The 23,316-nt window shown below is 47.7% G+C and overlaps 1 protein-coding gene across 7 annotated transcripts in view; it reads left to right on the top strand.

Annotated features, from left to right (window-relative positions):
- Nucleotides 1-23,316, top strand: part of SCUBE2 (signal peptide, CUB domain and EGF like domain containing 2) — a 69,849-nt gene that overhangs the window by 4,062 nt on the left and 42,471 nt on the right. For 6 of the 7 annotated variants that reach the window (XM_036325314.1, XM_036325318.1, XM_036325313.1 and 3 more), the window contains 5 exons: nt 5,831-5,956; nt 12,266-12,400; nt 17,413-17,538; nt 20,025-20,141; nt 21,046-21,135. In XM_036325314.1, the coding sequence (XP_036181207.1) occupies nt 5,831-5,956; nt 12,266-12,400; nt 17,413-17,538; nt 20,025-20,141; nt 21,046-21,135 (594 nt within the window). The remainder of the gene's footprint in view (nt 1-5,830; nt 5,957-12,265; nt 12,401-17,412; nt 17,539-20,024; nt 20,142-21,045; nt 21,136-23,316) is intronic. The other variant, XM_036325315.1, reaches the window with a different exon arrangement.

Below are 23,316 nucleotides of genomic sequence, written 5' to 3'. Positions count from 1 at the left end.
CTCCTCCAGCCTATGACAGTCCCTCAGTCTTTCCGGTCACGGACAATTGATGAGTACAGTTCAGTTCTTTTGTTTGCCTTATATTTCCTCATGATAAGCGTTGATATGGCAGGAATTGAAAAGAGTTATTCCCTCCTCCTATTCCTATTGCCCTGTTCCCATTCCTCCTTCACTCCACCCCTTTCCCCACACACTGTGGGTCACCATCTCTGCAGTTTCTGTGTTTCCCATGATAAGAATGTGGTTATCCATTTGTAGTAATACCACAGCGAGACTTCAACAAGGCTGCTGCGGAAGTGCTACTGTGCATCACGTGGGGGGCTCACAATGGCAACCACTGATCACCTGATGAAGATGGTATATTCTGGGTTTCTCCACTGCAAACTTAGTATTTTTTCTTTTAATAGACACATGTCTTGGGCCTATTACTTTCAACCTATGCTAATATTTTGTTTCTTCTCAAATCGTTGCCCATGGATTTTAGCATCCAACTGTGGACCTTGCCTGCAACAATTATTACTGTGATGTGTGCCTCTTGGTAATTTTGTATTTCCATTGTTCCTTATACACCTATTACATTGGTATTCTTCTATAAGGAAGATTCCTTCTCTACTATTCATGTATGCATTGATTTCTATGTTTATGTATTTATGCCAGTATGTACTCGTGGGTATTTATTTAATTACTAGAGGCCCTGTGCATGAATTCATGCACGGGTGGGGTCCCTTGGTCTGGCCGGTGATCAGGGCCGATGGGGCGGGGGGTGGCAGCTAGCCTGGGGGAGGGGCTACGGGAGGTTGGCCAGCCACTTGGGGGAGGGACCGCAGGAGGTTGGCTGTGGGAATACACTGACCACCAGGGAGAGACTCCTGCATTGAGTGTCTGCCCCCGGGTGGTCAGTGAGTGTCACAGCAACCGGTTGACCGGTCATTCAGTCGCTTAGGCTTTTATATATATAGATATGTTTTGTTACTTATTTTTGGCTCAAATTGTTTCAGCTTTAGCCATTAGGAGCTCCATCACATTCTCTCCTGTGTCCTTTTTACATGCCCCCATCATTTTATGAGAAATTCCTAATTTTCTGGCACTGCAAAATGCTCCAAACTTATCTTCTATTTTCCCTCACCCCAGCCCTGGAATCAACCACTTCTCCTAGGTGCCCTGATTCCTTTTATTGAAAAATGGTGTATAGAAACCAAGATCTGGATGTTCGCTGTTTTCATTGTTACTGGGGTGATTACGCCTGGGTCTTCTCAGTGGACAGAGCTAGAAAATATATGTATGTTTATTAGTCCACGCATACACACATCTCTATTAATTTTTTTAAAGACATGTTTTTATTGATTTCAGAGAGCAGAAGGGAGAGAGAGAGAGAGATAGAAACATCAATGATGAGAGGCAAGCATTAATTGGCTGCCTCCTGCATGCCCCTTACTGGGGATCAAGCCTACAACCCGGCATGTACTCTGACCAGGAATTGAGCCGTGACCTCCTGGTTCATGGGTTGACACTCAACCACTGAGCAACACCAGCCAGACTATTAATGTTTTATATCTATCTCTTGTGTGTGTGTGTGTGTGTGTGTGTGTGTGTGTAACAGTGAGTTACACTGATACTTTGGAATCCAAAGCAATACTACAAGATTTATTCTAACCTCCTTTTTCACTTATTCATAACTTTTTTCTCCAACGGTGAGAAACTTGGCTCTTATTATCTGAAATATATTTACCAATCCTAGTTTGTTCAATTCTAGTATACAAATTAAGTATTTAAAGAATTGCCAATCTATAACCCTGTGAGTAAAACAGGTTTAGTAATTAGAGGACAGTCTTTTATACAGCTGTTTTTTGTTGTTGTTTTTTACTTTTTTAAAAAATATATATTTTCTTGATTTTTTACAGAGAGGAAGGGAGAGGGATAGAGAGTTAGAAGCATTAATGAGAGAGAAACATCGATCAGCTGCCTCCTGCACACCCCCACTGGGGATGTGCCCGCAACCAAGGTACATGACCTTGACCAGAATCGAACCTGGGACCCTTCAGTCCACAGGCCAATGCTCTATCCACTGAGCCAAACTGGTTAGGGCTATACAGCTGTTTTTGTTTTTAACCTTACATCAGCCAATCAAGATAATTGTTTTTCAAAGTTACTTAGGCTAGTGCTTTTCTTCCCCATTCTCTTCAGTGTGGTTCTATTATCTATATTATAAAAGGCCTGTGGCCGTAACGCTGTAACGCCCTAATGCCTTAACGATCAAACGACTGGTCACCAGGAGGTGCATGGAGCACCTCTCAGGCCCTCCCCCACCCCCCACCTCCAACCCCCATCCCCCGGGGGACTGGCAGTGTTGGCAGAACATCGCAGGGCACTGACAACGTCCGTGGAGCGTCACGGGGTGCCGGCAGTGTCCCGGAGTGTTGTGGGGCACTGGCAGCATCCAAGGAGCATTGTGGGGTGTTGGTGGAGCGTCTTGGGGTGCCGGCAGTGTCCGCAGAGCGTGCAAGGTGTCATGGGGCGGCAGACGTGGCCCTGATGGCAGGGTAGGCGTAGGGGACCCTACACGCACGATTTAATCATGCACTGGGCCTCTAGTTCATTTATAATACAGTATATTCGTTTGTTCCCCCCTATTTGTATTCCATTTTTTATCCCTCACGTCACCCCCACCCTTGCTTCTTGAGTAATATGTAAAACATCACTAGGGTTCTGAGAGTCAAAGCTATACAAAGATTCAGAGAAGAGTTACTCCCTCCTCCTATTCCTGTTACTCTGTTCCCATTCCTCCTTCACTCCACCCCTTTTCCCACAGACTGTGGGTCACCATCTCTGTAGTTTCTGGTTTAGCCTTCCTATATTTCTTTTCCACAAATCTGTATTTTATTTTTAACTACTTTCTTACTATAATTTACATACCATAAAATCCACCAATTCTAAGTAAGTTTACAAATTAATGATTTTGGGTAAATTAGCTGAGTTATGCAACCATTACATAATATAGTTTTCACACATTTTCTCATCTCAGTCAGGTCTCTCATGCCCATATGCCCAGCTCCTTGTTCCCAGCTCCAACTCCAGGCAACCACTATTTTCTGTCTCTATAAAGTTGCCTTTTCTGGACATCCTATATAATAAAAGCCTAATATGCTAAGTGTCTGGTCATCTGGTTGGCTGTTCAACCAATCAAAGCGTAATATGCTAAGGCTGCTCAACCACTTGCTATGATGTGCACTGACCACCAGGGGGCAGACAGTCGACTGGTTGACCAGTCGCTATGACATGCACTAACCACCAGGGGGCAGACGTTCTGACCAGTAGGTTAGCTTGCTGTTGGGGTCCAGCTGATTGGGACTGAGCGAGACAGGCTGGACGCGCCCTGGAGCCCTCCCACGGTCCCTCCCTAGCTGGCCAACCTCCTGAGTCACTCCCTGGCCCCAATCGTGCACCAGTGGGGTCCCTTGGCCTGGCCTGTGCCCTCTTGCAATCTAGGACCCCTCGGAGGATGTTGGAGAGTCAGTTTCTGTTCCATCCGCAGGCCAGGCTGAGGGACCCCATTGGTGCACGAATTCGTGCACTGGGCCTCTAGTTTCATATACTAAATGGAGTCATATAATATGTGATCTTTTGAGTTTGTCTTCTTTCACATAGCATAATGCTTTTGAGGTTCATCTATGTTGTAGCCTTTATTGGCTTTTTATTCCTTTTAATTGTTGAGCAGTATTCCATTGTATAGATATGCATGAATATGTATGAATATGCATTCACCAGTTGATAGACATTTGGGTTGCTTCTACTTTTTGCTATTATTATAATGTTGCTATGAATATTCACCTGCAAGTCATTGTGTGGACAATTTACATTTATCACACACACACACACACACACACACACACACACACACACAAACATATACAGGAGTAGAATTTTTGGGTTTTGCAGTAAATTTATGTTCAAAATTTTAAGGAACTTCCAAATTGTTTTCCAAAGTGGCTGTGCCATCTTATATTATCATCAGCAATGTGTGAGGGTTCCCATTTCTTCATATCCCTTCCAATATTTGTCTTTGCCTGTCTTTTTATTATAACTATTCTAGTGAGTGTGAAATGGTATCTCATTTTGGTTTTAAGTTGAATACCCTAATAATTAACAATGTTGAGCAACTTTTCATGTGCTTATTAGTCATTCACATATCTTCTTTGGTAAAATGTCTGTTTAAATCTTTTGCCCATTCTAAAATGGAGTTGTTGTTTTTTTTTATTATTATTGAGTCATAAGAGTTCTTTGTAAGTCCTTATAAGACATGTAATTTACAAGTCTTTTCTACCAATCTGTAGCCTGTCTTCATTTTTTTTTTTTAATATATTTTATTGATTTTTTACAGAGAGGAAGGGAGAGAGAGATAGAGAGTTAGAAACATCGATGAGAGAGAAACATCGATCAGCTGCCTCCTGCACATCCCCCACTGGGGCCGTGCCCGCAACCCAGGTACATGCCCTTGACCGGAATCGAACCTGGGACCTTTCAGTCCGCAGGCTGACGCTCTATCCACTGAGCCAAACCGGTTTCGGCTGTCTTCATTTTTTAATGGTGTCTTTTGAAATGCAAAAATCTTTAGTTTTACGAAAGCCCAATTTATAAATTTTAAAATTTATGAATTTTGTGTTTGGTGTTCTATCTAAGAAATCTTTAACTAACTAAAGGTCTCAAAGATTTTCTCATAAAAGCTCTATATTTTCTCTTAAAAGCTTTATTGTTTAAGCTCTTACACTTAGGTTTCTGATCCATTTTGAGTTTGATTTTTGCATATAGTGTTAGATAAGGCCTAAATTTATCTTTTTGCATATGGATATCCAATTGTCTCAGCACCATTTGTTGAAAAGACTATCACTTCTTCTGACAAATTGCCTTAGCACTTTTGTCTGAAATTAAATGACATAAATATAAGGGCTTATTTCTGGATCTCAATTCTGTTTCTTTGACCTCTATGTCTGTCTTTATGCCCATACCATACACTGTCTTGATAACTATAGCTAAATAGTAAGTGAAAGTCCCTCAAACTATTTTCCTTTTTCAAAATTGTTTTGTTTCTTTTTTGTTGCTATTGTTGATAATCCTCACCCGAGGATATTTTTCCAATGATTTTTAGGGACAGTGGAAGAGAGAGGGAAAGACAGAGAGAAACATCAATGTGAGAGAAACACATGGATTGGTTGCCTCTTGCCCGAGCCCTGACCATGGCCTGGGCCAGGGAGGAGCCTGCAACCAAGGCAGTGCCCTTGACCGGAATCCAACTCAGGATCCTTTGGTCTGCAGGTCAACGCTCTACCCACTGAGCCAAACCGACTAGAGCTATTTTGGTTCTTCTTTTGCATTTCCATATAAATTTTGGATAAGCTTATCATTTTCAACAAAAAAATTTGTTAGAATTTCTTGTGTGTGTGTGTTTTTGTATTCCCTTATTTTTTTACACAAAGATAACATACAACAGAGGCTTCTTTGCATTTTTCTTTTACTTAATAGTATATCCTAGAAACCATGCCAAATCAGTTCATAGAGATCTTTACCATTGTTTTTTTTTAACAGCTGCATAGAACTTCGTTGAGTAAATGTACCACCATTCTTCAACTACTCTTCTCTGGACAGGCATTTAAGTTGTTTTTAGTATTTTGTAATTATAAATGCTGCCGTGAATAATTGCTTGCATATTTATTTTCCTGTTGGTGGAGATGTATCTTCAGGGTAGATTCCTAGAAGTGGAGTGGCTGGTTTAAAGATAAATGTATATTTCTAAAGAAATAGCATCTGACTGGTTTGCTTTTCTTTTATTCCTCAGACATCGATGAATGTGAAAACGAACTCAAAGGAGGCTGTGTCCATGACTGTTTGAATATTCCAGGCAATTACCGCTGCACTTGTTTTGATGGCTTCATGTTGGCTCATGATGGTCATAATTGTCTTGGTAAGCACAACGGTTGGGAACGGCAGTTCTCCTTCACCCTCCGGCACCCCCAGCCTGGGTTTCCTTTGATGAAATACTCATTAAAACAAAAAGGGGATCAGAGGCTTGTGTTTTCTGGCCCCCTAGAAATCAGACTCTGATAGAAAACCAGGTAAAATGTTTTAGTTTTTAAAAAGTATATATTTTTATTGATTTCAGAAAGGAAGGGAGAGGGAGAGAGATATAGAAACATCAATAATGAGAGAAAATCATTGATCGACTGCCTCCTGTACACCCCTCACTGGGGATCCAGCTCACAACTGACTAGGAATCAAACCATGACCTCCTGGGTCACTGGTTGACGCTCAACTACTGAGCCACGCTGGCCGAGCATGTTTTAGTTTTCATCATGATCATTCATAATATAAATCCTCCATTAGTCCAAGGAGCTGGGCAGGTGTCATCATTACTATTACTGACTTTTTAGCATTGATTTGTCACCTTTTTTTTTTTAATTTTTTTTTTTATTGCTTAAAGTATTACAAAAAGTATTACATATGTCTCCTTTTTTTCCCCCCCGCCCATGACATTCCCCTGGCCTCCCCTACCCCCCAGTGTCTTATGTCCATTGGTTATGCTTATATGCATGCACACAAGTCCTTTGGTTGATCTCTTACCCACCCCCCTCCTGCCCTCCCACCCTCCCCGGCCTTCCTGCTGTAGTTTGACAGTCTGTTCGAGGCAGCTCTGCCTCTGTATCTATTTTTGTTCATAAGTTTATAATGGTCTTTATTATCCAGAAATGAGTGACATCATGTGGTATTTTTCCTTCATTGACTGGCTTATTTCACTTAGCATAATGCTCTCCAGTTCCATCCATGCTGTTGCAAATGGTAAGAGTTCCTTCTTTTTTATAGCAGCATAGTATTCCATCGTGCCTTTTTTTTAAAAAATAAATATATTTTATTGATTTTTTATAGAGAGGAAGGGAGAGACATAGAGAGTTAGAAACATTGATCAGCTGCCTCCTGCACATCTCCTACTGGGGATGTGCCCGCAACCCAGGTACATGCCCTTGACCGGAATCGAAACTGGGACCTTTCAGTCCGCAGGCCGACGCTCTATCCACTGAGCCAAACCTGTTTCGGTTGACTTGTCACCTTTAAAATCTTTGATTTTGTGTTAAAAGGGTCTTGACTTATACCCTTATATCTCTTTACTGCTGTAGGTGTCTCTATTCTAGAATTATGTAAAACTACTTGTCCTGAAGAATCTGCGAGTATGCTTGAATCTCATCCAGGTGGATCCCCCCCCCCTTTTTTTTCTTGAAATAGAAATTCAAACAGAAACCTTCCATCAACATCCTCCTAGTATTCCACTAAACAGAAACATCTGTTGGAGTTTCAGTTCCTGAGTTAGGGACTAAAAGTGGTGTTTACATTGGTTTCTTATGCCAGGAATGAAACAGAACTTAGAAATAGCAAGCAGTTGGATAGGGCTGTGTGATAGATAGCCGCAGAGGACGCAGTACACCTGGCAGGCAGGTACTTTGGTCTGTTTGCATTTGAAGGCTGCTATTACCGGTTGTGTGGGAACACACGATGGGAGACAGCGGGTATCGGGTTCCTTTGACACCGGTGACCCTGTATGTGGCTGACCCACTGATGTCCACTTGGTTGATCAAGGCCCTGACCCTGTGGGGACAGCTGTTCAGACGCTCCCTGACGGTGCAGTGGGAATAGCCACCTGATCAAATTCTTCGAGATCAGCATAGAAGTCACAGATAAGTATGGGCAGCACTTGTATTTTGTGTGGAGCATTTTTCCTTTGGGACTCACATGTCATATGACCTTTATCCACTTCAGTGTCACCTGGAGCCTCATCCTGCCTGTGCCCTGTGTAAGAGGTCAGGCTTTGGGTCAGTCCACTGGCTTGATGAGGGGCTGGAGGATCACTGAGTCCTTTTCAGATCTTCTAGGCCATCGGTACCACATCAGAGAGACAATCCTGAGAGCAGCAACATATTGAACTCAATGAAAAACTCATAAGAAGGACATCACTTTCAGTGTATATTTGTTGGGAAGCATACAGTGTGTTTGTGTAGGTTTTTTTTTTTTTTTTTTTTTTTGGTTGTTGATTTTTGTTTTGTTGGTACCATTTTCTGGGGGAAATCTCACATTTCCCTTTGATTTGCCAACAGAGGCATTTTGAGGATTTGGATCTGATAGCAGACCCAGTCATGAGAGTTATGCTCAAACACACAGCCTGGTTGAAGTGTGAGCTTCCTAAGATGCCAAACCATCCAGGAGTTAGGACCTGGGTCAGGGTTGGGTGGGGTGGTTCTGAGCACAGGCCGGTTCAGAAATCCTGAGGCCCGGAGTCCTTCCTGGCCTGGCCGCTAACACAAGATACTTCAGCAGACTATCTCCATTTCCCGGCCTGGGGGTCTCTCTCAGGGCTTTGTAGCAAGGATCTGCTTTGAAGAAAGATGCTGAGCATCCACTGACCCTACCTGAATAGGCTAGGGATTCTTTAAAATAGTGGTTCTCAACCTTGGTTGCACATTAGAATCACCTGGGAATCTTTTTAAAATCCTGATTTCTGGGCCTCATCCTCCGGAAATTCTGTTTCTTTGTTACTAATGTTGTGGCCCCACCCCATAACAAAGAAACAGAATTTCCAGAGGATGAGGCCCAGAAATCAGGATTTTATTTTTTATTTTTATTTTTTATTTTTTTTATTGCTTAAAGTATTACAAAGGGTATTACATATGTGTCCATTTTATCCCCCCGCCCTAGACAATCCCCTAGCCTCCCCTATCCCCCAATGTCTTATGTCCACTGGTTATGCTTCTATGCATGCATACAAGTCCTTTAGTTGATCTCTTACCCCCCTACCTCCTGCCCCGCAACCCTCCCCGGCCTTCCTGCTGCAGTTTGACAATCTGTTTGAGGCAGCTCTGCCTCTGTATCTATTATTGTTCAAAAGTTTATAATGGTCTCTATTATCCATGAATGAGTGAGATCATGTGGTATTTTTCCTTCATTGACTGGCTTATTTCACTTAGCATAATGCTCTCCAGTTCCATCCATGACGTTGCAAATGGTAAGAGTTCCTTCCTTTTTAGAGCAGCATAGTATTCCATCGTGTAGATGTACCACAGTTTTCTAATCCATTCATCTACTGATGGGCACTTAGGCTGTTTCCAGATCTTAGCTATGGTGAATTGTGCTGCTATGAACATAGGGGTGCATATATCCTTTCTGATTGGTGAGAAATCAGGATTTTAAAAAGATTCCCAGGTGATTCTAATGTGCAGCCAAGGTTGAGGACCACTGCTTTAAAAGGAAGGCATGAGAAAACAAAATGATTCACTGAGAAGGGCAGGACAGCATACACAGACCTCTCTGCCAGCTCACCTGGAAGGGGCTGAAGCACTCTGTGACCAGAAACAAGCTCAGAGTCAGGACTTTTCAGGAGTGGCCGTTTCCTGTGCTCTGTGGGATGAGCCCTCACCTCTCCTGGCCTCCTCACCTCTCCTGGCCCCCCTAACCACACCTTAGCCACAGGCGTATTAGCCAGAATCTACAAAGTACAAACACCACTTAGCTCTGGCACTCACCCCAGAGTCCTCCAAGATCTGAATTGCCTGTGAGCCTGAAAAATGAAACGCAGCCCTTCCGCGCCGCTCACCCCACCCGAACGCAGTCTCTATTTGCTGAGCGTCTGGAAGCAGGGCAGAGCTCTTGGGTTTTGTAGCTGTGGTTCTCCACTCTGGCTGCACGTTGGAATCACTTGGGAAGTTTTAAAGCAACACCATGGCCACTGTGGCCGGTGCGGCTCAGTCAGTTGGAGTGTCTCCCAACACCAAAAGGTGGTGGGTTCAAGTACTGGTCAGGGCACAAAATCCCCGGTGGGCGTGCATGCGGGAGGCTATCAATAGATGTTTCTCTCTTCTCTTTCTTTCTCTCCTTCCCTCTCCCTCTCTCTCTCCTTCCCCCCTTTCCCTTCCTCTCTCTAAAATCAATAGAAATGTGTCCTCAGGTGAGGATAACTAACGAAAACAACGCCATGGCCTAGGTCTCACCCAAGACTACTTCTATTAGTGTCTCAGGAGGTAGATTCAGGCCTCAGGGTCCTAACAGGCAGCCCGGGTTGTAAAACCCTGTTCTACAGTCTGGAAGAGACTCACCAACACATGATACACACGTGTGCCTGTGAACACACACACACACACACACACTCTGTATTAAGTCAGTCAGAGCGCCTCACCTCACTTAATGACACGTCTCTAATTGCTTTGGCGAAAAGGAATAGTGGGTTAAACCTGGGGTGGGGTGTGGCAGCTCCGACAGTAATGCAGGATTTGGGGTTCAGGTTAGCAGATCTCTCCGGCTCCCTGTGAGTCCTCGCTGAGGAACACCGAGGCCAGGTGTGTTCCAGCGTGGCTCATCCTCAGGAATGTGCTCCCTTCGCCCTTTGGCACAAAGAAGGGCAAGTTTGTTAGGCTTTAGGGGATGGCTCGCGGCCCATCAGTTTAGAAAGGCATCTGCTCCGTGTGGGAAGACGGATGACGGTAAGATCTGAAGCTTGAAACCAGATAACAGATATTTAAATGTGAATTTTCTTGTGACGAATGTGCCCAGGAGCTAGTGATAGGCACGTGGGAAATCAGGCTGCGGGGGCGGGGAGGCGCGGAGAAACGGCTTTCAGATCAGCCTTCTCCCTGAGCCTTTGCCATGTCCGAGGTGTCTCTGGAAGTTTCCTTCTCTTCGGCTCTGGTGGTGCTGTGCTCGCCTGCTGGCTGTTCATGCACTGGGCAGCCCGGGTGCCGCTGCAGGTTGCAGGCTGTGCTAATAAGACACAAATCTTGGTCCTTAAGGAGTTTGCCATCTGGTGGAGATAAATAAGTAAAAGATTTTGAGGGGTCAAAAGGTACAAATTGGAAAAAAAAAGATTTTGAGAATGCAATTCGGTAAGTATATAGATGAAGCCATGTGTGTGTGACTCAGTGGGAGGAAGGTCCACTCTCCCCACCCTGAGGGGCGGCACTGGGGGAGGCATCCCCTTCCCTGCGTTTTTGATGCTCCCATCTCGGGCTCCTGCAGTCTCCTCTACCTCCTTCTGCCCTGGTGTTCTCCCACATTCCACCTCCGGCCCCCTTTCGGCTCCCTCTCTCCCTTCCCACACTCCTGTCTCATGTACATTCCCCGTATCAGGCCATCACAAGCAAATGTGCCGTCTTTGCAACCCCAGGCGTAGGTTTCCCACCACCTGCGGACCTTCCCCGGGTGGGGGCCCACCACTCCCCACCCCCATCTCTACACCCAGTGGTGCTTTTCTCCGTGTTTCTTGGCCACCCCACCACAGGCCCACGTGGCTCTCTGCCCTGCAGGCACCTGTCCACAGTCCTGTTTTATTTCTTCCTTCCTCGGCATCCCCACTGCCAGGCCCCAGGCCCGGGCCCCACCAGTACCAGGCGGGGCTATTTCAGGCATTCGTGTGAAGCCGGACCCCCAGGCTTTCAATTCTTCCCATTCCCTGTGTCCTTCCCTCAGCAGCTGGGCTGCCTTATTCTTCCCAACATGGGGGTCTGACCCCGTCACCCTGCTCCAGTGGCTCCCAACTGCCTCCCCAAAACGTGGGACCTCCTTTGCTTGGTATTCAAGGTCCTTTGCAGGGTGACCCCGAATCTACTTCACAGCTCTCTCCTGTACCTTCCCTGCTTGTACCCATGCTCCAGCCCAGGGGGGTGACCCACTGCTATTTGACCAGACCCCATGCTCCCCAGCCTCCTGCTGGTTCTCATGCTCCTTCCGCCTAGAACCCCTTCTCCTGATTTGTAATTGAAGAAATCCTGCAGGGCCCATCCCTCACCAGCTTTTCCACAAAACCCACCCTGACACCCAGAGCCACACGTGCCCTCTCGTTCCTCTGTGCCGCCTTTGACCATGTCTCACGGTTACTTGTACGTTTGTCTCTTTCCCGCGGAAGGACGTGCTCCGGGAGGGAAGGCATTTGATCTCACTCCTGTATGCTTTACTGCCTCCCCGAGCGAGCACCGTGCTTTGGAAAGCGAGGGTGTTCGATCAATATTTACCGAATCGATTCTCTTGTGTGCACCTGGGAGGCCTTTTCTTAAGTGAGCCCCAGACCCGTGAGGGTTGGTTAATCATCTGGGGGTCCCACTGGCTTCAATTCTTAGAGCTTCTGTGGTGCAGGGATGGGAAGAGGGGCCATATCTCTGCTCAGTAGGAATCCCTGAGCTGCCGGGCTGGGTGGGGCACTGAGACAGTTACCAACGCCAAGGCTAAGCCTTCTCCCCTCCAGACGTGGACGAGTGCCTGGAGAACAACGGCGGCTGCCAGCACACCTGCCTCAACGCCCTGGGCAGCTACGAGTGCCGCTGCAAGGAGGGCTTCTTCCTGAGCGACAACCAGCACACGTGCATCCACCGCTCCGAAGGTACCTTCGCCCCGGGGGGGGGGGGGGGGGGCGGGGTCTCGTCTGAGAGTCCCCCACCCTCAGTGCCTGGAGAAGGGAAGCTTGGGCCAAAGAAAGTCTGGAGGCTGCGGACATCCAGGCTCTGCTGCTGGGTAACTGTGGGCAAGTTACCCAACTTCTCCTCCCTCACCTGGCAGAGCAAGCGGCTGGGCTCTGCGGTCTCTTCAAACTTCCCAGTCTCTGATTCTAATCTTCCAAAAGCGTACATTTCAAACATGACTAGATGTCTCAGGAGAAATGGACACTCTGCCAAGTTTTTCAGAAAACGTGCTGCAAACCACAGCACCAAGTGCGAGCCTGCTCCCTGCCCAGGGCGGGCGGGGAAGGGCTGGAGCCTTCCCATGGAGCTTCCTGGGCTCTGCCCCGTGTGCAGCCCCGGCTGGGCCTGGCCTCCCCTGTGTTTTGCATTTTTGAACTCTGAGCCTCTGAGGCTCCAGGGGGCAGGGGATCACCCCCCCCCCCCGACCCCCGAGACTTGGGCTCTCTGTGCCGTGGTTGCCTTCACTCATGCCACCCCTTACTATTCCTCCATACATTGCAGGAAACTCCTTTGATGGCCTTCTTTTTACTCTCTCTGCTTTGAGTTGATACCTTGTTTTACTCCTCTCTTACTTAGTTCAGTGGACTCTCGGGCGGGAGGAGGGTTGAGTGCATGTGGCCACTTTTAACCAAATGACGACGGGCTTTTAATTCCGCTCTGCTTTTTCCAAAGCCACATAATCGCATTTTGGTGGCTGCCTTTCTTCTCCCAGGGTTGCCTGTGCCTGTGTTCAAAGGAAGTACCCTACATATTAGACTATCGACTCCTTTTTAATAACGTAAGAATGAGGCCATCCTCAGGTCTCCCATTCCTTACTCACAGATTTGTAGGTTTATTATTTTAATTGTGGTTTCAGCGACTTTTCAAGGGTTTCTTTGTGGAAGACGACTTTTGCCTCATTTTCTAGGCAGGATGGCTCCTTCCTTATACCTAACAGGAAAGTCTGTTTTGGTGCTAAGCACGGTCAGAAAATGCCTGGGGGCCATGGGCTTGATGGCTCTCACCGCCCGCGGGTTCACCGTCAGTGTCTGAGCAGGGTTTTCACGCTCTACCTCTAGCGTGCAGCTGTCGCATGCAGGCTGGATGGAGTGGCAGTTGGCTTTCATTTTCCTGCTGGTCTCTCTGGACCCTTAGGTGAGCTCTGCGTGAGGAAGAATGAAGATGCCAGCAGCATAAGTGATCTGGGCTCAGAGCATCTCCCCTTTGGTTGTTCAAAGCTGCTTCCTGAGCCCTGGTCGGTTGGGCTCAGTGGGTAGAGCGCCGGCCTGCAGACCAAAGGGTCCTGGGTTCGATTCCGATCAAGGGCACGTGCCTTGGTTGCAGGCTTCTCCCCAGCCCGGGCCCTGGTCGGGGCTCGTGTGGGAGGCAGCCAGTGGATATGTTTCTCTCTGTCTCTCCCTCTCCCTTCCACTCTCCCTAAAAGTCAATGGGAAAATATCCTCGGGTGAGGATTAACAAAACAAAACAAAAGCTGCTTCCTGAGAAGTCACTCTGGGGGGGTAGATGGCCACCTATAGGTCAAGCTATTGCTTGAGCAGCACCCCCTCCCTCTGTGGGTCCCACCCACTCGCAAGGCCACGCATCCTGAACCCTGGAACTTCCAAAGGTGGCCTCTCTCTCCCCTCGGGCAAGCCCCCCAGGCTGATTCCAGACACAGGCTCCTCATAACAGAAGTCAACACTAAAGCAGTTCCTCTCCACAATCTGTGTTTCCTAAATTTTCTACAATTCAGACATTCTTGGAACCCCCGAAGAGTATTTAAAACGAACGTATTTGTCTGGAGCTAAAACCAAAATCCAAGAATTTGAGTTGTGGTCTGGAAGCGCTCTGTGACTTTCTGTTGTGTTTCACCCCGATGGCTTGGCAAATGCCTGTCAGCGTGAGCCAACAGGTTATAGCGCGCTGTGGCGGGGACCCTTCCACCCTGCGGTTTAACTCTTCAATAGAGACTAACCGGCGCTCCTTTAGGATTTCCTCCCTGACACGCACATTAAACCCTTAGACACGGTATTAAAATGGACTTTAAAAGCCACAGTGGAGACTCGAAAAATGGTGAAAAGAAGGTAGCACTGTAAGCAAGCGTTTTCTAGCGCTGCTGTTGTTTTCAGTAAGTTTTCACTGAATGTTCTGCCGTGGTCGGCAAACTGCGGCTCGCGAGCTACATGCGGCTCTTTGGCCCCTTGAGTGTGGCTCTTCCACAAAATACCACAAAATACCACATGTGGGTGCGCACATACAGTGTGATTGAAACTTCGTGGCCCATGTGCAGAAGTCGGTATTTTGTGGAAGAGCCACACTCAAGGGGCCAAAGAGCCGCATGTGGCTCGCAAGCCGCAGTTTGCCGACCACGGGTCTAGGGCAGGGGTGGGCAAACTTTTTGACTCGAGGGCCACAATGGGTTCTTAAACTGGACCGGAGGGCCGGAACAAAAGCATGGATGGAGTGTTTGTGTGAACTAATATAAATTCAAAGTAAACATCATTACATAAAAGGGTACGGTCTTTTTTTTCAATAGTTTTATTCATTTCAAACGGGCCGGATCCGGCCCGCAGGCCATAGTTTGCCCACGGCTGGTCTAGGGGGATCCTCATAGCTGATTCTGAGGGGAAGCTCAAGCCGTTGATTTAATTCTCAGAGACCCCGAAGCTCTGCCAGAGAGACTGTGTGTTTTCACCCATGTAATGGGGGTGGGCTGGAGAGAGACGTCGCCCCGGCCTGCCTTTGTCCCTATTCACAGGTGCTCAGGCTCTCAGAATGAGCATCCCTCTTTGGTTTTGTCTGCTCGGAGCGTATTTTCAGATGTTGGTACCGCTGCCTCTTCAGAGAAGTGGGGACGGTGTCAGGGCCGCGGGGAAGGGGCTGTGCTCTCAGCGGGGCCTGCGCCCCCCTTTGGGGAATGTTTCTCGCCCTGTTGGCAAGGCATATTTTTATTCGGCTTCCAGAAGTATTCTTCATTGAGAGCCTGAGTCTGGGGATCGCCAGAATGGGGCATTTCCAATGTTTCTGAGCTGTTTCCTTCCTGGGGAACGGACAACCCTAACTCGACTGCCAGGCCCACTTCTGGGGGAGCCAGGACCTCGGATGGCTGGGCCTCCCGGTGCGGACCAGCGCCCCCTGCCTCCCCAGCAGTGCGCTTGTTCTGAGTCAGGCTGCTCTGAAAAGCTCCGGGCCACCCCTTGAAAAGCCCAGCACCTCGAGAGCCAGTGAAAGCTCCATGATCTCCTGGTAAGTTTAGGTCTAGCTTGATACGATAGGACATCAGGGGGCAACTGATGTGTAGCTCTGTGGCGTCTGGCACACAGTTCTTACAAGATATTTTTTTGTAAAGGTCACTTTGAAAATGTCCTAACAGACTTGTAAGCAGACTTGAAAGGAAGAAGGCAAAGAAGCAGCTGACCCGTTTGGGGAGCGTCCTTTGCAGGTGTCAGTGCCACCTTTTCTCGGGCACCGTTCCCTGCACCCCTAGGTGCTCCTGGCACCTGTCATTTCAGAGGCTCTGCTGACCCAGGGACAGATGTAATGCTTGCTGTGCCTGCCCAGGAAGACAGGACACTGCTTCCAGAGGCAGCTCTTGGCACCGGGAGAAAATAACGTCTTCAGAAATCACCAGCCGGAGCAAAGAGTTTCCACGGACCCAGTGCAAGCCGCTCTGTGTCAATTGACAGCAGCCCCTGGCCTGGGCGCATGAGTCCCGGCAACTTCCAGCAGACAGAGTGCTGGCATTCAAACAGCTCAGACCCGGCAGATGGAAACCAAGGTGGCTTTAGGAGGCTGTGGGATGGGTTCACTGGTGCGCTGCCTTTGGGAATAGGAACGGCATCTGTATTGAACATTTATTCTAGTTAAGCGTAGGTCGATGGCTCTGCGGCAGAATTGGAGAGAGATGACTTGACTTCATTAGAACCCAGGGGCTAAGGTTTTTGGGGCAGTGTGGGATCCTAGAGAAGTGGAATGAAAACCTTTTGTACTTATATTTAAAACAGTGCTACTTCCAGGATTAGAAAGTATCTTCTTAGTAGAGAGCCAATGAGAACAAAATCCCTGCTCGCAAAAATGTTTTAGAGTTGCGTCGTGCAAATTCAAAGGAGCATCACATGAGTATGTACTTAATAATGGTGTTGGGAGAATGCTCTTGGGTATGGCGCTAGTTCCCCCGGAGTGCGGGCAGGCGTCCCGTTCTCAGCACAGTGCTGCCAACCGCAGGGAGTACTTTGCTGTGGCCCCATCATTTCCATGTATGTCTAACCACCCAGGAAAATAACCATCCCTTCCCACCACCATTTCCACAAGGTTGGGCCTAATGAAACCTATAATATACCCGACCTGAAAGAATTATACCGCAGCCAAGGCAAACCACACGCAGGAGGCCTCTCTCTGTTCTCTGCTTGTCATGTTGTTGTTGTTGACACTGTTAGAAGCTGCTGCCACAGGCCTGCTGAGGGAAGGGCCCGGGGACTAACTAAGGTGGTCACAGCAGAGGGGCCCCTGGACAGGAGTCCATGTGGTGGTGCCAGAATATGGTGGTCACAGTTACCTCCCAAGTGTGGATTTGGTGGGGGTAGAGAGGAGGGTTGGAATTTCCTGAAAATCGTCTTTGAAAGTATGTGAAAATATTGGGGCTCCTCTTCAGTCTCTCTGCAGGTTTTCCTGGGGACACTCTCTTTGCATCTTCTCTTTGCGTCTTTGACCAGCATTGGTAACCCATTCCTGGGTCAGCGGGGTCAGCAGGCTCTGACTCCACACTGGCGGGAGCTTTGTTTTTGGAGAATTGAGACATCTTATCTCCTGGGTGACATAAGACATTTTTCATGTCCCTGTTAATTGACCGGCCTTGATTTTAATGAGACATATTCTTTAAAAATATGGGGCTGCTGGAGACCTAGGCAGGCAGGCCTGCAGCTCACCGCTGGTCCCATGCTGCTCTGTTTTGCAGAGGGTCTGAGCTGCATGAATAAGAACCACGGCTGTAGTCACATCTGCAAAGAGGCTCCAAAGGGCAGCGTCGCCTGTGAATGCAGGCCTGGTTTTGAGCTGGCCAAGAACCAGAGAGACTGCATCTGTAAGTATAGACCAGCGCTCACCCGTGCCGGGCACCATCCTGCCCCAACGTTGTCATCTGTCATCGGCAGCCCCGCATCAGAAATGCCTCCTCATGGCACAGCGGCAGCACGGAAGGCCGCGGGCCTGAGACACAGACCTCCACTAAGTAGCCCCCAAAGGGAAGGGCAGTGGTGCTTTTTTATGGAACCAATCAGAAGGAAATGAAATTCAGGAGTGAGGAGTGTGAATGTTGGGGGCTGCGTATCCCCATTCCCACGGGATAAAATCAAGCTTACTCCTCTGGCAATCATGGTGGGTTTCTACCTGGTCCCTGCTTCTCTTAGAAGCCGTGTCCACCTCTCCTTGCCTTTCAGATCAGAGAGCAGCCCACATTCTCTCATGCCCACAAGCCTTTTCCCAGCACTCCTCCCTTCCTGGCTTGGTGAACTCTCGCTCAACTTTTAACATCCTGCCCAACTTCTAATCATGACAAGGGTGGTGGCTACCTTTGGGGCGGGGGAGGGGGGGCATTTATTATGTGCAAAGTCTTGCCTGAAGATATATCACGTCCCATTTAATTCTTACAGTCACCATCCTAGGAGCTAAACATTATTCTCATTTTTAGTTGAGAAAATTGTGGAGAAGGTAAAGCAACAAGGTCACATGGGGAATGAGTGAAAAAATTAGGATTCACGGGTGGGTCCGCCTACCTCTGGGGCTGGCACCCTAAGTGGCCAGGCTCTCCTGCCTCTGAATCCTCCCCCTGGCCTCCCACAGCCGAGTCATGCATAGGGTTTGACCCTCCGGGTTAAATTGTGTATTTATGTGTGTCTACCCAACTATGAGTCCCTCCAAGTCAGGACCTTGTCTTACTTTTGCCTCTCAGTCTTCTCCTGGTGCCTACCACAGGCTGTGCTCAGTCCACAGCTTTTAAATTAATGGATCAATAAGTGGTGCCCACAGTCCAGACACAGCTGCCACACGATGGCGAGATACAATAATAAAGCTCTGATGGCTAGTAGGAAACAGCTCTCCACTCAAGGTGTGCCTCAACTGCCATTTAAGCCCGAGGAAACACTGCGGGGGTCCCTGTAGGAACTCTGCCCAAAGCCACGCCCTTCTAGAAGTTCCTGCAGTTGGCTAGGGAGGGTAGTTCACAGTGAGTAGACTGTAGTGGTTAAGAGGTGAGCAGACAGTTGTTTGTTTTTTAAAGTCACTGCATTCCTTTTTATTTTTGTATTTTTTAAATTAAAATAAAACATATAAGGTTCAGGTGCACAATATGAGTTGAGATGAGACAGTTTTGCTGGTGAGAGACTTCTTTCCACTGTCCCCATCACAAAGCCATGCAGCCTGGAAACCTACCTACCCAGGGCTGGTGCCACCGTCACAGACGAGTTCTGACAGGCTCTCAGGGGCGGGGTCCCCGGGGGTGTCCCCGCAGTGAGGCTGTCCCCGGGGGGTCTGTGGCTGGGCAGAGCGAAGAGCACCTGTCCTGGCTCCAGGTGTCTCCAAAGGAGGCCCCAGGCCTCCCGAGACCTGTGCGGGGGACCTCGGCCTGCCCCACTTTCCCAGGAGCCAGGAGAAACTCTAAAAGCTTATTTTTAAAAATTTAAGATGTTTTTAAGATGCCACTGCTCAAATAACATTATAATTATAAAAGAGCCAGAATTTTGCCACATCACCAGCTGTTTCACTTTTTTCATTTTCCTACTTAGTTGTTCACATGCACAACACAATATTGACATGACTATAATCACAGAACAGTCTCTCACATCACAAATGTGCATTTCGTTCTCTTCAATTAGAAAAATCGCAAATGCTTATATAAGAATTCAAACAGTCCAAAGTGTGTAAAGAAAATATCACCTCCCGCCTCCCGTTTCCTTGGTTAGAGGTAAGCACTGTTCAGTATGATGAAAGGATAGTGGCTTCTATTTTTTTTTTTTTTGGCTTGTCATCAATGCACTCATACATGGTCTGTGTAATTACTGATTAATATCGCATTAATTATGTGCAAGGAATCATCATTTCCTCTGCTTACCCACCCTTCCTAACTAATCCAGATGGAATCTGATTTGAACACATACGTACAAATTAAATATTGTACATAGACATAGAGTGTTGGTGCATCTCCCAGAGCCCCGTGCAGCTGCATGTGTGTGCAAACTTCTCCTGACAGGGCAAGGTAGCAGTCTAGAATATTTTGGTATAATTTCCCTTAAATGGTGAAAATCCCCACACACCCCACCCATCTCCACCTACTATACAATTTTGCACAGATCTGTCATTCAGCATTTCTCCATTTCACACTGTGACTACCTGTTCACCTAGACAGAGACAAGGTCTGAGTTAGGCTCTCTTCCATACACAGTGCCTGGCACATACTCTCTCGGTCAGTCATGCTCACGTACTGACTGCATGAGAAACAGAGTTCTCTGGAGCAAACACAGTCCTGGTTGCGGAAATCTCAGTGCTTTATGTATTGATTCGTTTTCCTCTCAGTGACTTGTAACCATGGCAACGGTGGGTGCCAGCACTCCTGTGAGGACACAGCTGAAGGTCCAGAGTGTAGCTGCCACCCACAGTACAAGATGCACACAGATGGGAGGAGCTGCCTTGGTGAGTGGTGACCCCATACCGGGTGAGGGTCTATCCCAGCCTGCCCATCCCTAACCCTAACTAACCTTAACCCTAACCAACTCTAACCCTAACCTTTACCCTCACCCTCACCCTACCCCTAACTAATTCTAACCCTCACCCTTACCCTACCTCTAACCATAATTAACTCTAACCCTACCCCATCACCCTATTCCTAACCCTCACCCTATCCCTATCCCTAACCCTCACCCTACCCCTAACCCTCACCCTACCCCTAGCCCTAACTAACTCTAACCCTCATCCTAACCCTCACCCTCACCCTAACCAATTATTAATGGTGTTTAGCACCAGATGCAGATGCTTGCAATGTATTTGGCCCCAAACGGGTCCCGTGCTGCTTCACACATGGCAGTGGGAGTGGTAGGGAATGGGGTCCCTCTCTCCATGTGTGACCTTGGAAAGCCCTTTCACCTCTCCCGGACGAGGCTTCTCCTGAAGAGACTGGACAACACATCCCAAGGGGCTGGGGCGATAGCAAGTTGAAGCCGTGGTGATGACTCAGTGGCCTCTACGGTCTGCGGGAGCCAGGATTGCATATTCCTGGTGGGACGCCTGCCCTGTCTTGCATGGCGTGTCCTTGGCTGGACTAAGGGCCCTGGCGTGATTCTGAAGCTTTCATTCCCTGGTGTCTCTCTGGTCCGTGCAGTATGCTTCAGAAATCTTTCCGTATTATTCACCAAGGCTCTGCACGCACTCAGCGTGCTGCGTTTCCCACAGAGCCTCGTTACAACACATTAGTATCGAGCGAACAGGCGCATTTCTCACATTGTTCTCGTGTCTGGGATTTCAGCGGAAGTGGTTGTGCCGGGGATGAATCGTCTGACTCATTCGTTCTGAGAATTGTACTCTGTTGTGTTTCTTGCAGAGCGAGAGGACACTGCCCTGGAGGTGATGGAGAACAATGCCACCTCAGTGGTGGACGGGGATAAACGGGTGAAACGGCGGCTGCTCATGGGTAGGCGAGACCCCTCACCCTCTCTTCATGTCCCCTCTCATTGTCCATTTCCCTCCCAATTTACCACATCGGGCCTGAACCTGGGACCCATGTGCCCTCAGACCGGCTGGACCGGGGTCAGCAGCTCCTGTCAAGCCAGGGTGAATCTGATCTTCACCCACTGCTGTTTAGTCATCACTCGAGACCCAGCCATCAGAATAACCGGGTTAGCGCCTAGCGCTGCCCCAACTAACGGTGACACCTGGGTAAACTGCCCTGAGCCTCGCCTCCCGTTAGTCTTTCTTTACAATACACGCACTAAGACCTACCTTGTAGGGTTGTCAGGAAGCTCAGTTAAGATAACAATATGCACAAGTGCCCCGAGTCCAATGCCTGAGACCTAGTGGGTGGGCAGTAACATGGGTTCCTCAGAATGTCAGTCCCCATCCTTCTCGGCAACTGTGAGCTGAGAGGCGTGTCGGGCAGCCCCTCCGCAGCTGCTGCTGTGTCGGTTATTTTTGTCCACAGCATCTCCTCTTCCTGGCTGCAGCCCATGTCAATGTCAGAGATGAATGGAGAGAGGGGCCCTGGGCTGTGGGACAGGGGAGGGTCTGCAGCAGGTCCCACAGTGCAGCTGGAGATGACAGCACAAGTCGGGGTGGTGGCTGTGAGCATGGTGTCAGATCCTCTGACACATTTTTATTCTGGAGGAAGCTGGGCTTGACTCAAATAAAGCCTATCTTTTGATTCAGCAGTCAGCGAAGGTACTGAGCAGCCATTGGTCACCAGGCAGGCGAAGTTTCTGAGCTCTCTTCTGCCCTATTAACATGATTGTGTTTGATTGCCTTAAATCAAAATAGTACATTACATATGAATAATATAAAAACTTTAAAAACTTAATTAGTGCCCTAGCCGGTTTGGCTCAGTGGATAGAGTGTTGGCCTGTGACTAAAGGGTCCCGGGTTCGATTCTGGTCAAGGGCACATGCCCGGGTTGTGGGCTCGATCCCCAGTAGGGGGCATGCAGGAGGCAGACGATCAGTGATTCTTGTCATTGAGTTTCTACTCTCCCTCTCTGAAATCAATAAAATATATATATTAAAAAACAACTTAATTAGCACTATGAGGCTTGTAATGAGATACATCATGTCCTTGTTTCCTAACTCACATTTCCTCAGCCCATTTGCCAGAGGCAATAATTTTTAAAAAATATTTTTTATTGATTTCAGAGAAGAAGAAAGAGGGAGAAAGAGATAGAAACATCAATGATGAGAGAGAATCATTGATCAGCTGCCTCCTGCACGCCCCCTACTGGAGATCAAGCCTGAAATCCAGGCATGTGTCCTGACCTGGAATCCAACTGTGACCTCCTGGTTCATAGGTCAGTGCTCAACCACGAGCAACACTGATGGGGCAGAGGCAACAATTTTGAATTCTCCTAGTTATTTCTTCTCCTGACCCCCCTTCCCCATATTTCTGAAAAGTGAAGTCTATACAGTTATTTCTTTTTTTTCTAGTTTTATTGAGATATTTTACAGTTATGTCTTGATGGGTCAATTTTAGATACTAGCTTTTGACTTCCTGCTACAGAACACTAAATTTTCATTCTCTTCTGCCCCATCCCCTAACTCTCACTCTTTGTCTCTCTCTCCCTCACACCCTTAACATGGTTTTATCATGATTTAAATCAGTATTATGTGTTTACATCATAAGACTATGAATATCTAAATATGATTTACCCAAGAGTCACATGATGTGCTATGACTGTATTTTCTTTGTCAGCTTCATTTTCTAAGTACTTCTTACCAGTTCTCTTACACATTTCTGGCAGAGCTCTGAAACGCTTTTCAATGTGTTAAAGTCAATACAGCAGTTAACTTACTGATTCTGTTTTCTGTTTAAAAAGTATCTTCTGAGGCTGCCACCTGCTCTAGGGGGGCCTGACTCTCTGGGCCGGCTGCACGCGCTCGTCTGGGCTTCCCCTTTGCACCAGCCTGGCATTCCCTTCACTACTCTCCTGTCTTGGTGGATCCCTTTTTCGTTAGTTTCCATGGGTAAACATAGATGTTTTAACACTTTGCATGCCTGGAGATGCCTCTCTATTCCACTTCCACATTTCATTGAGGCTTTGGCTCAGTATAGAACTCAGCTGGAAAGAATATTCCATCGGAGTTTGGAATAGCGCTCTACTGTTTTTAAGCAT

Source organism: Myotis myotis, unplaced genomic scaffold (genome assembly GCF_014108235.1).
Source record: "Myotis myotis isolate mMyoMyo1 unplaced genomic scaffold, mMyoMyo1.p scaffold_m19_p_10, whole genome shotgun sequence".
Lineage (NCBI taxonomy): Eukaryota > Metazoa > Chordata > Mammalia > Chiroptera > Vespertilionidae > Myotis > Myotis myotis.
Note: the sequence above shows the minus strand (reverse complement) of the source record. Positions and strands in the feature narration are given on the sequence as shown.